The sequence below is a fragment of the Argentina silus genome (assembly GCF_951799395.1).
Source record: "Argentina silus genome assembly, chromosome: X".
NCBI classification, from domain to species: Eukaryota; Metazoa; Chordata; class Actinopteri; order Argentiniformes; family Argentinidae; genus Argentina; species Argentina silus.
The window spans coordinates 27,894,535-27,910,013 of NC_139653.1; the positions used below are offsets into that span (position 1 = coordinate 27,894,535).

A 15,479-nucleotide genomic window follows, 5' to 3' on the forward strand; every position below is an offset into this window, starting at 1 on the left:
TTTGCAGTGGGACACAAAAAACACGCCATTTCGGCCGATGCTGTTTAAAACCGCCATTTTCAGCAGCTGACATTCAAGAACTCTCTGAGATTAATTATTATGACACTGCCTTTCAGCCCTACAGAACTGGGTTCAAGTCCCGCACATGGCAAAATAATTTATTATACCTTTTCTGCTGTTTTTCACTGTCTTATCTATCACTATCTCTTTCTTCAACAACTTAAGTAAAGAAATTACTTTCACTGTTGGGTTAGTAAGCTTAAATGTACTTAGCAGGGCTAGATTGCATACACTACCCCTTTCATCTTTTAAGATGGGCACACCCAGAACACTCTGGGCGCACCAATTCAACTGTGCAATGTGTAGTCTGGCTCAAACTTTCTAAAACTTGAATGCATACTTTTAACACTGAGCATTCCATTGGGTATAAATGATCACTGTATGCTTACTTTTCATTGTTCTTACTTAAAGATATCTCAAAGGTCTCTCACTTTGTTCTTGCGCAGCAGCTGCAAAAAGAGAAACAGCTCACCCCTTTCAACCATAGTGGCCACTGCAGTCAGTGTCCCCCATAATGTCACTCCTCTGTGCCATCTTTCCCCCAGAGGCACAATGGGCACAATTTTCTAGCAAAATGTGTCATACCTTTTTACAGTTTTTTTTCCCTATTTACTGTTGGGTTAGTTAGGTATAACTTAAGGTTACTTAGTAGTTACTTATAGTAGATAAGTGTTATAGTAGATTATTTATATATATATAAAATGTGTATATATATATATATATAAAATTTATATATATATAACATTCTACTCTTCTCACTCCACTGAACTACCCCCAGGCTCTTTTAGATTTAGCAATTAGAACCCCACTGCTCTTACACCATTGAAGCTAGGAACACCAAACCAACTAATGTTAACATAATGTATTTATCTTACTTGAAGATATCTCAAAGAACAATGTCACTAAATTCCTCCGCCTTCTACTGAAACTTCCTTTTCTAGTTGTTGTTGTTATTATTGTTATTATTAATAATTATTATTATTATTCAAAACAACTTTGAAGCGTTTCACACCAATATAACATGAAAACGGCAGAGACCTCTAACTCGCATTGCTTGTATTCAAGTTTTTGAAAGTCATTATACTTTTTAAACTATTCATACTTGAAAGTCCACATTTTAACATGGAGGTCTATGGAAATCAAAAGATGCAGTTTTTGGACAACCGCTGCTCTTATACCTTTCAAGCTATTCACACCAATCCAACTAAAATAAATGTTTCAAAAACTCAAAATTATCAACCTGATCAAAGCTCTGATACATATTCAACTTTTTAAACTGTTAGCTTTTTGTATCTCCAAAAGCTCTCATCCGGTTAACATGGTGGAATGTTAGTAGGCCATTTACAGTAAGCTCCTTTGTTACTGGTTACTTTGTTACCGTCTGACCATCCTACTCTCACTTTCACATTTATACTTTTTGAGCTGTACTCGAATTTGCCTGAAATTCTATTCATTCTTAAGGCCATTCGCTCTGAATGGGGACATTTAAAAATGTATCCACTTTTTCATATTTTAAGCTTGACACCTCAGTTCAACTTCAAAATGTGTTTCTATGAGGACCATTGGGTTCCTAGGATACATTTTAAAATGCATCTCCTTTTTCTTCTTTTAAGCTTGACAACTCACTCCAACTTTAAAATGTGTACTGACTGCCTTTACTTAAAGAACTTCTATACAGATTTTTGATACTAATTAGTCATTTTAAACATTAAGTACAACTCTCTCTCTATCTATCTACAGTGGGGGAAATAAGTATTCAACAATTTTTTTATTCAACATATTTACATTGCAGCTATTCACATGAAATTTAGACCAGACATTGGTATTAACTCAATAAAACTACACAGCTAAAGAAATTGTAACAACTCCGATCCATAAAAAAAGGTTGTGCGCAATAAAGGGGAATGACACAGGAAAGAAGTATTGAACACGCTAACTAATCTCTCACAGTGATCAGGTGGGATTTTGGTTCAAGAGGAAAAAAACAAAGGTGTTGTACTGGCCTAGTCAATTGCCAGACTTAAATCCAATAGAAATGTGTTGAATACTTATTTCCCCCCACTGTATCTATCTAATTATCTATCGGACTACAGGTATTTGTAGTCCAAACCATCTTTTAACTGTATCAACTACCAAAATAACACTTAGCCCACAAAGTTTCTCCAGGAACTTCCTTTTGTAGTTCCTCTCTACCTCTCTAACCCTAACCCTTCCTGCCACTTTCACATAAATGAGTCCTTTAATACTCAAGGTTGAGTGTTTTTAGGACGGTATTGAATCAATTTCACCCCTCCTCGACAATCAAGATAAATGATTTTTGAAGTCATCACAACCTTCTATGTGCCACCATAGTCCCTCAGTAGGTGAGGCTTTGTACTTCCCATTACATCCCATTAGAGTGCAAAAAGTGCCATAGAGGGTGGCATTGTGGCAGGTTGAGGTGGCTCTCACTGGGGTGTGTATGTATGATTTGGGCCTCTGAAGCACTGAGGTGTGTCTATGGTTCGGGTCTCTGAAGCTCCCTTTCTGCAGTACACCAGTGGGGCACAGAGGAGGTGGCCGCCTGGCTGGAGCTCATTTGTCTCACTGAGTATAAGGAGATCTTTATCGGGCACGATGTTCGCGGCGCTGAGCTGCTGCACCTGGAGAGAAGAGACCTTAAGGTACTGCTCACACAACTGTTGGACCTTTTTGGGGCTGGGGTAGAGCTTTCTCATATTTCACTTCTCTGGGGGCTTGTGTGTGTGTGTGTGTGTGTGTGTGTGTGTGTGTGTGTGTGTGTGTGTGTGTGTGTGTGAGAGAGAGAGAGAGAGAGAGATCGAGATCTATTTGGGTCAATGTGTGTTTTGTTCTTGTCTGTGTGAACTCATCGCAGGACTTGGGGGTGACGAAGGTTGGCCACATGAAGCGTATCCTGCAGGGAATCAGAGAGTTGAGTCGCAGCAGCACTGCCAGCGAGGCCTAGGTTCTCTCCTGTATGCCTGTGTGTGCTGCCCTAGGAGGACCCACTCCTCCAACCTGACTGGACCCAGCCATACCTCCCAAGCCTTAACCTAACAGGACCAACCTGACTGGACCCAGACATACCGAGCCTAACAGGACAATTCAATTACCTTCAAGTTAACTCAAATGTGGATTTGAGTAATTAAATCAGATTATACAGTGCCTTCACATCCCATCTCTGCATCAGAATACATGAGCAACCAACTGCACAGAGGGTTAGAAGGGGTAAATTAAGACCCACACCTCTCTATATGGGATTTGGTTAGGCTGTTTAGAATTAGAACACTAACACCAGGTAAAATACTATAGGGAATCCCTTAGGCCTGACAATCAGGAACAAAGCCTATAGCAAACCCATCTACCCAGAATGCCTGATCAACAAACCAACACCAGATTCAGCTGGCCCCAATTGATATTGTACCAAGTTGCAAATGTACTTTTAAAACATTGACACATTCAGGAGCTTAGAAACTGAACATGGGGAAAGATGAGTTTGTTATCTGAGTGACAGGAGGTATAGAACCAGCAAGAGAATATAATAGGCAGGGACAGCAGGTTTCCATCATTTCTACTGACTGGATCAAGGAAATGAAATATGAAACAAACTGAATTTTTGTATTGAAATATATATATTTATTTCTTATATGCATTGTACTAGATATGTTGTCTCAGAGTTAACATTTTGTTGAACCAGGATATTTAGAAGATGACGTGGGACGCCAGGGAATATGCTCCCAAAAACCAGTCTGTATTAAAGATAAGCAGTGACAATCAATGTATCACTCAACTGAATCAAACCAGCCTCCCTCCAGCATTTTCCCAGATGCAGACTTGTATGTGTTATTGCTTTCTCTGTGTGTCCTTGAACTTTCCCTGTCCTTTTATACAGATAACAATTTGTCAACTACCTACAGTAGAATGTGAGGCTGTGCTGGACAAATGTAATGACCCTATTTAGTCACGGAGCACAAAGGATGCACCATGTAGGAACTGCCAAACTCAACAATGCCTTAATCTCCTAGCTGTCACATATCAGTTAGGGCTCATGACGTGTGGAGAATGTCTTTGCACTCTTTGGTATCAAGTATATAATAAATTACAAATGCTGTCTTCAGACCCCCCCCCCCCCATCAGTCCTGTGTATATGTCCTGTCTTGCTCTGTGTAAGGATTCTTTGTGGTCGTATCATTTGACTCCTGACGACCTTCAGGGTTGTTTCCTCTCTCTGCCTGTCCAGATTTGATAACCCCTGGGAAACTGTCTATTGGCTGTTCCAGTATTTATTGATAATTTATAAGTTAGAAATAATACTGTATGCTTTACCTCTTTTCTTTGTACATAAGCCTGACCCAGGGCTGTAAATATGTCGGTTTTGTACAGTGAAATACCATCATCCTGTAATAAAATGTATGTTAATGTGCGTGTCATGTCCTGTGTCGTTCTAGGCTATCCTATCACCAGGGGCCTATTGAGGAGGATTCAACAACATTACAGAATGTATTTTGTTAAATTGTGTATAACATTTATGAGTGGTTGTCACAGAGGAGTCATGTTAACTCTACACAGAACATTTCTATCTTCAACCTTTAGAACATTTAATGTCACTGAATACACCTCCCAGGATTGCATTCAAGACTGCAATGTTAAGCAGTGTTTTAGAGCATTGTGTCCTGGCCATGTTGTGGAATGGTGGCAGTTTAACAGTTTTTTCTTATTTACAGCTTTATAGCTACCAAACCAGTAATCTTGCTCAACAGAAGTAAATTTTTATCTGACGCATATGATTAAACATAGATAACTCTTTGGGCAACAAAATACTGTTTGTAGACACAAATGCTACCCTGGCCACTGATTCTGAGGTGTGTCAATATTTGGAATCTAGTTAAAGATCAATAGCACAGCTTGGTGCAAGTCCTTCATTTTAGCAGACGTCCACTGGAAAAGGTAGGCTATTTCATTGCTAAAGTAGTAGTTGTGGAGAACCCAAAGTGTGCCCTGGGTCCTGTTTGTAAAGTAGATCTGTCCCAGTGATTGGGGGTGAGCAACATTTGGTTTGCTTTACAATCTGGGAAATCTGAATAATGATCTAGGGAGGCCCTCTGGCTTACTATTCATTTCAATGCGTCGTAGTAATTTGTGAACTCATGTCCACTCAGAGAAAGTCTTTGAGTGGAGGGATGTCGCAGTCGGAAATGTGGCTCCAAACTATGTTCTTCCTGGCCTCTGTTTTTACACTGCTGGAATCAAAAGGTAAGGTACAATCAACACCTCACACATCCTCTAGCGGGTGTGTGGCCCATCTCCTGTATTTAGAAGATTTTCAAGATGTATTCCCTGCTGTATATCAGGCAGCAGAGCAAGTCCATACTTTTGGGCCAGCTGTGTGGTCTGAACCAAGAACTGAGTTTTCCCTCAGCTCTTGTAGTGTTTTATCCTTTTGTTCTATCACCCAGTCTGAAGCAGGATACAAAGCATTAACATCTTCATGTCATACCAACTTGTATGTTAATTGGTTTGATAGTTCTTGTCACACCTAACTGTTGTGTTTGAGGAAACAGGACAACATGTAGGAAGTAACTTTATTCCTTTACTACAGCAACTGACATACAACATAAGACGAGCCTTAAACCAGCTAGGCATTCAATAACATGGTGCTCATGTGACTATCCCAAAAAAAAACAGCCCAAGGACATAACATTTCCCCTGCCTCACACAAACCTAGGTGTGAAACTCTGTAACAAAGTCACGCAGTTGCTCACCATTGATCACTAACCATCACTGTGGTGTGAAAACCAGTTGCAAATGGTTGGCCTGATTAGCATGTCTCCTAACAGTCTAAATCTTACAAGGGGTATCAATCATGTTTTATATGGGCATCACAAGTCATACATACAGTGGGAGAAATAATTATTTGATCCCCTGCTGATTTTGTTAGTTTGCCCGATTACAAAGAAATGAGCGGTCTATAATTTTTATGGTACGTTTATTTTAACAAATAGAGACAGAATATCAACAAAGAAGTCCAGAAAAAACACATTATATAAAGTTATAAATTCATTTGCATTTGATCGAAGGAAATAAGTATTTGATCCCCAAGCAAAACATGACTTAGTACTTGGTGGAGAAACCTTTGCTGGCAAGCACAGAAGTCAGACGTTTCTTATAGTTGGTCACCAGGTTTGCACACATCTCAGGAGGGATTTTGGTCCACTCCTCTTTACAGATCCTCTCCAAATCCTGAAGGTTTCAAGGCTTTTGCTTGGCAACTCAACTCAGCTCCCTCCACAAATTTTCGATAGGATGAAGGTCTAGAGACTAGCTAGGCCACTCCATGACCTTAGTGTGCTTCTTCTTGAGCCACTCCTTTGTTGCCTTGGCTGTATTTTTTGGGTCATTGTCATGCTGGAAGACCCATCCACGACCCATCCTCAGTGCTCTGGCTGAGGGAGGTTCTCGTCCAAGATCATACGGTACATGGCCCCTCAATGCAGTGAAGTCGTCCTGTACCCTTAGCAGAGAAACAACCCCAAAGCATAATGTTTCCACCTCCGTGTTTGACGGTGGGGATGGTGTTCTTGGGATTGTAGCATTCAGCATTTCTCTCCCTCCAAACACGAAGACTTGAATTTATGCCAAAGAGTTCAATTTTGGTCTCATCTGACCACATCACCTTCTCCCAAGCCTTCTCTGAATCATTTAGGTGTTCATTGGCAAACTTCAGATGGGCCTGTACATGTGCCTTCTTGAGCAGGGGGACCTTGCGGGCACTGCAGGATTTCAATCCGTTACGGTGTAGTGTGTTACCAATGGTTTTCTTGGTGACTGTGGTCCCAGCTGCCTTGAGATCATTACCAAGCTCCTCCCGTGTAGTTCTGGGCTGATCCCTCACCCTTCTCATGATCATCCTTACCCCACGAGGCAAGATCTTGCATGGAGCTCCAGGCCGAGGGCGATTGATGGTTATTTTGTATTTCTTCCATTTTCTAATAATTGCACCAGTTGTCTCCTTCTCACCAAGCTTCTTGCTGATGGTCTTGTAGCCCATTCCAGCCTTGTGCAGGTCTACAACTTTTACCCTGATGTCCTTTGAATGTTCTTTGGTCTTGCCCATGGTGGTGGAGAGGTTGGAATGGAAGAGATTGATTCTATTGACAGGTGTCTTTTATACCCATAACAAGCAGAGATTAGGAGTACTTTTCCTAAAGTGACAGGACTAATCTGTGTGCCTCATGGGCATATAACCGGTCTGTATGAGCCAGAATTCTTGCTGGTTTGTGGGGGATCAAATACTTATTTCCTTCGATCAAATGCAAATTAATTTATAACTTTATATAATGTGTGTTTTCTGGACTTCTTTGTTGATATTCTGTCTCTATTTGTTAAACTAAAAGTACCATAAAAATGATAGACCGCTCATTTCTTTGTAATCGGGCAAACTAACAAAATCAGCAGGGGATCAAATAATTATTTCCCCCACTGTATCACTCATAAGCCTCTCAGTAACTTACAAACCAATTGCAACTAAATTCAGTGATATTAACAATCTCAGCAACACTCAACTCACCATGTCATGTTTCCCAAAGTGCTGGCCATAAGGTAAAAGACTATCCTCAGAGTCTCTGTGTAGCAGTTTATCAGCATTTTGTTTGTTCTCAGTGTTCTTGGAGCACAATGATGCAGTGCAGCTCCTCAAAGTCCGACGGCCAAGGGCCAATTTCTTCCTGGAGGAGATGTTGCCTGGCAACCTTGAGCGGGAGTGCTGTGAGGAGACCTGTTCCCAGGAGGAAGCTGCAGAGATCTTTCAAACCAAGGAGAAGACGGTACAGCAACAGTCTGTTAACAAGATCATGATTCTCTTTGCACAAAAAATGGCTCATCTAAACTAATATTTGTATGGTTTTGTTTTGCAGTTGGAGTTTTGGTATAGGTATAAGAGTGAGTACAGTATTGCTTGCTTCGATCACTTATTTAAATGAAAAGAGTCAGAAATACACATTGCTGAGAGACTACTTGTTACTAGTTGTTTGTTTCTATGTGGGTTAGGTCTGAACCCTTGCCACTACAACCCATGTCTGAATGGGGGAATCTGCACAATTGACCGGGATGAATTCCTCTGTCTGTGCCCGCCACGCTATGATGGGAAGAACTGTGCAATAGGTATCCACTTATTATATCTGTATCCAAATATAATTCATGATTGGCACTACATGACTGGCTACATGGCTGGCCTCAGTCATGCTATGATCATAAATGTAGCAAGTTCTAGTTTCATGACCCTGTCCATCTTCACTGTCACAAAACATTGTTGACTCTTGCTTTGCTCCCACAGAGGTGTTTGAGTGCCAGTTTAAGAATGGGGGCTGTCTGCATTACTGCACCAACCAGGAGCGCACTACAGGTGTCCAGTGCAGCTGTGCAGATGGGTACCAGCTAGATGAGGATGGGAAGACATGCTCTGAGGCAGGTAGGTTAAGCACTGAGTTATGCCCATGACAGGACATGGCTGAATCCAGCATCCATTTTCAAAGTTTTATTGTTACATGTACTGGGATACAGGAAGTGTCTGACGGTACAATAAAATTCTAATTCGCAAGCTGTTGCCAATGGCCCCTGGTCCTAGCATAGATTTGTTTTTTCTTATGTTGACTAATGTATAGATGATTCACTTACTTTAGACAAATGTCGCTTTGGATAAAAGCGTCTGCTAAATGTCAAAAAAGTAAATACAATGTAAAAACCTCTTCAAAAACACAGAATACAGTAACATCATAATAGATTAGATTAGATTAGATTAGATTAGATTCAACTTTATTGTCATTGTGCAGAGTACAAGTACAGAGACATCATAACATCATAATACACAGTAGTACACTAGCAGCAGTAACTTTATACACAATAATACAATGGCATCAGTGACTCAGGGTTAGGGTTAGTTAATTTCCATTTAGTTTTCTATCCAACATTTTGCTGCTGTCATACCATCTATGCATTGCATTTTAGGTATACAGTCTTGTGCTTTGAAATGCATGGCATGCCTCCCCAGGGCACTGCAAATTCTTGCTTATACACTGTTTTGTAAATGAGTCAATGTTGAGATGATACATGACTGTCATTGTCAGTGGCCTTCCCATGTGGAAAAAAGCAGAGTGGAACCTCTCTGCACCGCTCCCTACTGGATGAGCCTCAGCCCTTTAACCCACCCCCTATTAACTCAACTGACGGGAACTTCACCATGAATGGAGTGAGAAACTCCACCCTGTCATTGATGAACTCCACCCTGTCATTGATGAACTCCACCCAGCAAGGGGAGAATGACACAGAGCCCCAGGAGGATGTTGGTAAAGACACCCGCATAGTAGGGGGTCAGCTGGAGAAGCAGGGAGGGAGTCCATGGCAGGTATGCAGAATTATAGTGTGGTGAGCTCTTGTTTGGTCTCAACAGGTAACTATAAATTATTGGGAGCACAAGTTCAAGTTTAAGTTTATTGCCATATGTACTGGGATACAAGAAAGTGCATGACAGGTCAGACAGGTAAATAGATGTGTATAATGTCTTGTAGAATTATTGGTAGGTCTGACACCATCACCATATTTCACTTAGGACGCTTTCACACCTAGTTCATTTGCTAATTACTTTTTCTTTGGGGTTCCTATCAGCAACAAAACTCTAAAACAGAGCGACATGAGAACTTGTTTAGACTGCGTGCTGTTAACAATCTACTGCTTCACGCTCACATCATTCATCGTAGACGCGCAGCTATCTACAGGCGATTCAGGAGAAAGATTTTGCGTAAGTTCCATCGCATGTCAGCTGCGGACTTGTTCCGTGGAAAAGCAGTCATGTAATTAGTTATGATCTGTTGATAATATCATTACTGCCACATACAGCACACCAGGCAAATTGCTGATAATAAGAATAATGTTCCCCTATCGCGCAAGTTGTTACTGAACATGTTGAATGTATCGGCATTTGTATGTGTTTTCTCGAGCTGTATAAAGTCGTCCACCCATATTTCCAAGACTTCTTCATCGCTCCATGTGAGCCCCCGACTTTTTTTTTTTTTTTTTTTTCGAATGTTAGGGGACCGATCTTATATGCTATTGAGCATTATGATGCAACTGTTTTTATAAAAATAATTTCTAACAAAACCCTCCTTTCACACCTTTTAAGGTGTGAACCAAAAATAAACTGTTTTTTATTAAAAAAAAATCTCAACAAAACCCTCCTTTCACACCCCTTAAGGTGTGAACTAAACCTTTACCACAGGAGTCTTGGGTGTTGCGGTCTCAGGCTCTGCCTCCACCTGCCGTACCTGGTTAGACAAAACTCGAGACAAGTTAGTCAATGCATTCATGTAGTCATTGCAATTTATTTGCCAAATGTCTAAGGACGGCAGGTGGCCTCCATGTCTTGGAGGACCTGGCATTGAGCGACCTGTCAAGAACTCATGAGGTGTTAGATGTGTTTTGCTGTTTGATGAGTTCCTCATCAACATCAGTGCTAGGGGAAGTGCATCTAGCCATGTCAATCTGGTGTCGTGGCATACTGGTTGGGAATGAGTTCATTCCTTAGCCATTTTACTTCAGTGCTGGCTGTCTCTTTTTTACAGGGAGTGGCTTCCACCCACTTGGTGAGCCTATCCACCATTACTAGTAGGTATCTGTAGCCTTTCACTCTGTTGTCTGCACCCATATCTGATGTCCTTGAATGGTGCGTCTGGTACTGGGAACTTTCCCATGGGACACTTGTAGACCATCTTTGGGTCGAGGTCATTGCATGTGTCACATTCTGTCACATAGTTTTCCACCATGCTGGTCATGTGTGGATGAATTTTGATTTTAATCAAATTAGTGTCAATCAGTGGCCTGTATAGATGGGGTCAAGCAGTAGTTCCAAAACTTGAACACTATATGGAGCTAATCAGTAATTGCTGAACATAAACATTAAATGGAGCTTAATCATTAATTACTGAACATAAACACTAGTTGGAGCTAATCAATAATTGCTAAACATGAACATTAAATGGAGCTAATCAATAAAGTTGAACTTGAACACTAGATGAAGCCAAAACACTAGTTGCTCTGCTTTAAGGAAGTAACGAGACAAAGAAAACTTTTCAGGGTGGGGCCGGCCTCCCACTTACTGAACAACCAACAGTAGAGCGAACGCTCGCAAACTTTTATAACAGTTTACACCAACATGTTTTCATCAGTATGTCACTTTCTTTTACCTTCAAACACAATTACTTTCCAAACGCTCTCACCTCCGTCAGCTTCAATGCTTTACTTACTCACACAACCTGGTCCCATACGCTCTCCATTCATAACAAGATTAACTCTAACACACAATAAATATAATTTATCAGGACTTTAACCTGAATGGGACTTTAACCCAAAACAAAAAATTTACAGGGACTTTAACCCTGAGGGCCTCTAACCCATTTATCAGGACTTTAACCTGAAAGGACTTGAACCTAAAACAAAAAATTTACAGGGACTTTAACCCTGAGGGCCTCTAACCCATTTATCAGGACTTTAACCTGAAAGGACTTGAACCTAAAACAAAAAATTTACAGGGACTTTAACCCTGAGGGCCTCTAACCCATTTATCAGGACTTTAACCTGAAAGGACTTGAACCTAAAACAAAAAATTTACAGGGACTTTAACCCTGAGGGCCTCTAACCCATTTATCAGGACTTTAACCTGAAAGGACTTGAACCTAAAACAAAAAATTTACAGGGACTTTAACCCTGAGGGCCTCTAACCCAGAACAATAGAATTTTGACATATATTGCTTTGATTGTTAAATCTTCATTAACGGTTTCATTACGTATACATAGATTTATAAATTTGGTAGTTGGTTTACTCTTACCTCCTCCACACTCACAGTCTACACTATTCAAAATTAACTATGCAGAATTTGGTTTATAACAACAGGTTTCTGCTTACCTTTTGTTTTTGGCGCGCCTCTGTGAGTGGTGAGGGGTTACAAGAAAACAACTCCGTCTGGCTTCCGTCTCCCGGATTTCGCCGTCGGTTCAATTCGGTCCAATTTCTTCTCTTCAAATCACGTCGGGACCAAATTTGTGAGAAAACGTGTTCTTTATTTGAAGGAGAAGACAAACTACTTCTTACTTTTAGCTATTTATTTATATGTCAGAATTCTAGGCTTGTACAAGGACCACTTTTGGCGAAGAAAATCACAGTCAGCAAGCTGTTAATCTGTAACCAACCTTCCAAAAATGGATGCATTCAAACAGTCAAACAAAGTATTTACAGTATACAAAATGATTGTGATTGGCTATTTGGTTGGGGAGGAACCATGGTTTAGACTTGGCATCCCTTGTTGTTCACGGGCTGGTCACACCATTGTCCCATCTGCGGAGTCAGCACCCTGTAAGAGATAAGACACCTACTCTGGTATGTCCTCCCTAGCCTGTCCTCCCTAGCCTGGTATTATTCCTCTATAGTTCTTTGTGTAAGCGTGTGTTGCAACATCTTTCTTGATGACCTGGCTTAACCTCTCCATGTATTAATCCAATGTGCCATGGGACTAATGCTTGATTCATCTCTCATTTATCAACAGGCCATCACATTAGTAAATTTCAGATGATTAAAAAACATATTAATTCAATTGATTTGCATATGGAATATCAAATACAATTAGTAAATTTAATCACCCTAAATAAAGAACTGAATAGCTTTATTTACTCGTCTGCTATTGAGCATTATGATGCAACTGTTTTTATAAAAATAATTTCTAACACATTGAACAGCACCGCAGACATAAGGTGGTACTCAGACCACCTCTCGTGGTCTACCGCGTATGTACCGTCCCAGACTTGTCTGTAATGATGTCCATCAATCGGTAATTCATCCTTCCCCCACTTTCAGTGCGCACTGCCCACAGTACAAGTGCAGGCCAGAGCAGACGAAAGATTGTGAGGCACAGGGTGCAAAGTTTGTTACCTCAAGGCAGAAAATGAGGAAGTGCGCCCACCGGCGATTTTTCCTTTGAGGTCGATCAGCGCCCACCAGAAGGTGGCGCCCCAGGCGACCGCCTATATGGCCTATGCCTTTAACCGGCCTTGACGGAAAGACCCTAATCTGTGTTTTCTGAACGACAATAACCGGCGGGTTCCGAGAATACGACTTCCGGTTTCGTTTCGCGACTTCAAAATAAAAGCGTGAGGTGTTGTGAAAGGACACGCCAGAGGACGTTCTAACAGGCCCAAATTTAAATGTGCTTTTCGACCAGACTAAGGTGCCTTTTATCATAGTTGGAGAAAATCCAGCAACTATTTATTTCAATACAAATTACAATTATGATTATGATTTAAAAAAAAAAAAAAAAAAAAGAAGTAATTATTACACAATATGTTCAAATTTTTGCAATTTGAATTCACTTAATATTAACAACATTAACACAATTAGCTGCTGCTGAGAGCACGAGAGCAGCAGCAGTCACACACAGCAGTAGCGGAGGGATCAGAGAATTAATTTCCTTTTTGCCTATTGATGCCTACCTGTCTGTTATTTATTCATTCACTTTACGTTATGGATAATAAAATTGCTTGTTTGTTTGTGCCCGGAACCGCTGTGATAGACTATTGATTGTGACTACTGATTGAAAGCCAATTTCATTTCGTATCTGGGACAAAATACACCGTATTTGCATTCATACCGGCAAACATTTTGCAGTAATATGTTGCCATTTCACCAACCGTTGACCAACGATGGGTTTAGGCTTTTATTAATCGTATTTTGTCTTTATGAATTATTTCACAAGTGAGAAACGATTACAACGTGCATTATTTCACAATCGGAGATAAGAACTTCATTTACCCAAGCCGGGTGACCTCTTTATGAGTTCTGATTGATTGATAATTCAGATGAGCGGGGGTAGAGAGCCCCAACCAATCAGAAATCACAAAGAGGTCACGACTTAAATTGAATTAAGTTCATATCTCCGACAGTAAAATAATCCACGTTGTAATCGTTTCTCTTTGGCAATTCGCGTTCACAAAAATTGGCTTAAAAGAACCAAGTCTGAAAATAACTTGAAATCAACCAGGAGGAGAAAGGACTCCTCATTTAAACAGAAGGGCAGTGTAAATACAAAATAACTGAGTTGGTTCACTTAAAGAGAAGTTGAGTTATTTTAAAGAGGATTATGCAGTCTAATGATGTCTTTGTCATACCATGGCCCTACAGGTCTTACTACGGAGGAAGGACGGGCATGGGTTCTGTGGGGGAACTCTAATCAGTCAGCGCTGGGTGGTCAGTGCTGCACATTGTTTCCAGCAAATCCCTGACCATGTGACCATTGGTGAGACTATAATTCACTAGGCTTCAGAATTGTGTTTAGGTGTTTCTGTTATAGATTTGGAACATGGTATACGTGTGCTGCCTGTGTGTGTGTATACAACAGGGGACAAAGACAAGATGCGTCCTGATCCCAATGAGCAGATGATCAAAGTTGAAAAGGTGGTGGTACACCCTCACTTCCATGAATACACCTTCGACAGTGACATTGCCCTCATCTACCTTGCCCAGCCTGTAGTTCTAAGCCCCGTTGCCACACCAGCTTGTCTTCCCAACCGTCACTTGGCCAACCTCCTACAGAAAGAGGATGTCATGGGAGTGGTCACTGGCTGGGGGACCACACAGTACATGGGTCGGTCCTCTCGATTCCTGCGGAAGGTGGCTCTCCCTGTGATTGACCAGGGGAAGTGCCTCCTGTCTACAGAGCAGGTGATAACAGACAACATGTTCTGTGCAGGGTACCTGAAGGCCAGCATGGATGCCTGCAGTGGGGACAGTGGGGGTCCCTTTGTTGTCAACTACAGGGGCACCTGGTTCCTCACAGGGATAGTGAGTTGGGGTGAGAAGTGTGCTGCACAGAACAAATATGGTGTTTACACCCGGCTAGGTAACTACCTACACTGGATACAGGACACAATAGAGAAGCAGCAGCAGAACAGCACCCAGACCTAAGAACCAGTACAATGTGAGTGTCTGAGTGTGTTGTGATATGAGACATACCTGCTTCAGTAATGAGGAAAAAGCAAACAGTAATAACCTAATAATTTTATTGTGAATAAAACATACAAATGACAGACAGCATGTCGAATATGCACATTAAGATCAACTGTGTGATTCCAAGAGCACTTTGGAAAATGTAAACTTTCATATGCCCACATGTAAATCCAGTTCACTTATAATAATGTATAATAATGTTATTTTTCCAATTAATGTAAAGAGAGTCAGCAACGCAAAGAAAATTAAGTTTGTTGTGTAAAATGTATTGCAGGTGTATTCTTAAGTGTTGTTAAAATATATAATTTCTGACTGTCAATACAACATTAATCTATTATTAGGCTTATACACTCAAAGAAGCCAAGAGATAAAAAAA

At 40.8% G+C, this 15,479-nt stretch overlaps 2 protein-coding genes across 3 annotated transcripts in view; both read left to right on the forward strand.

Moving 5' to 3' along the window:
* The window catches only part of dgkd (diacylglycerol kinase delta), a gene marked incomplete at its 5' end in the record, with an annotated part of 29,761 nt that extends 25,306 nt beyond the window's left edge, over window positions 1-4,455 (forward strand). For both annotated transcript variants that reach the window (XM_083695711.1, XM_083695712.1), the window contains 2 exons: window positions 2,593-2,723; window positions 2,936-4,455. In XM_083695711.1, the coding sequence (XP_083551837.1) occupies window positions 2,593-2,723; window positions 2,936-3,025 (221 nt within the window). In that variant the 3' untranslated portion in view covers window positions 3,026-4,455. The remainder of the gene's footprint in view (window positions 1-2,592; window positions 2,724-2,935) is intronic.
* Window positions 4,456-5,255: 800 nt separating this feature from the next.
* On the forward strand, window positions 5,256-15,139 carry LOC310822313 (coagulation factor IX; the record flags this gene model as incomplete). Its single annotated transcript, XM_083694658.1, has 8 exons — window positions 5,256-5,313; window positions 7,720-7,883; window positions 7,974-7,998; window positions 8,107-8,220; window positions 8,393-8,527; window positions 9,183-9,460; window positions 14,279-14,393; window positions 14,496-15,139. The coding sequence occupies 8 exons, from the start codon at window positions 5,256-5,258 to the stop codon at window positions 15,059-15,061; spliced, it is 1,455 nt and encodes a 484-aa protein (XP_083550784.1). The 3' UTR covers window positions 15,062-15,139.
* Window positions 15,140-15,479: the final 340 nt, after the last annotated feature.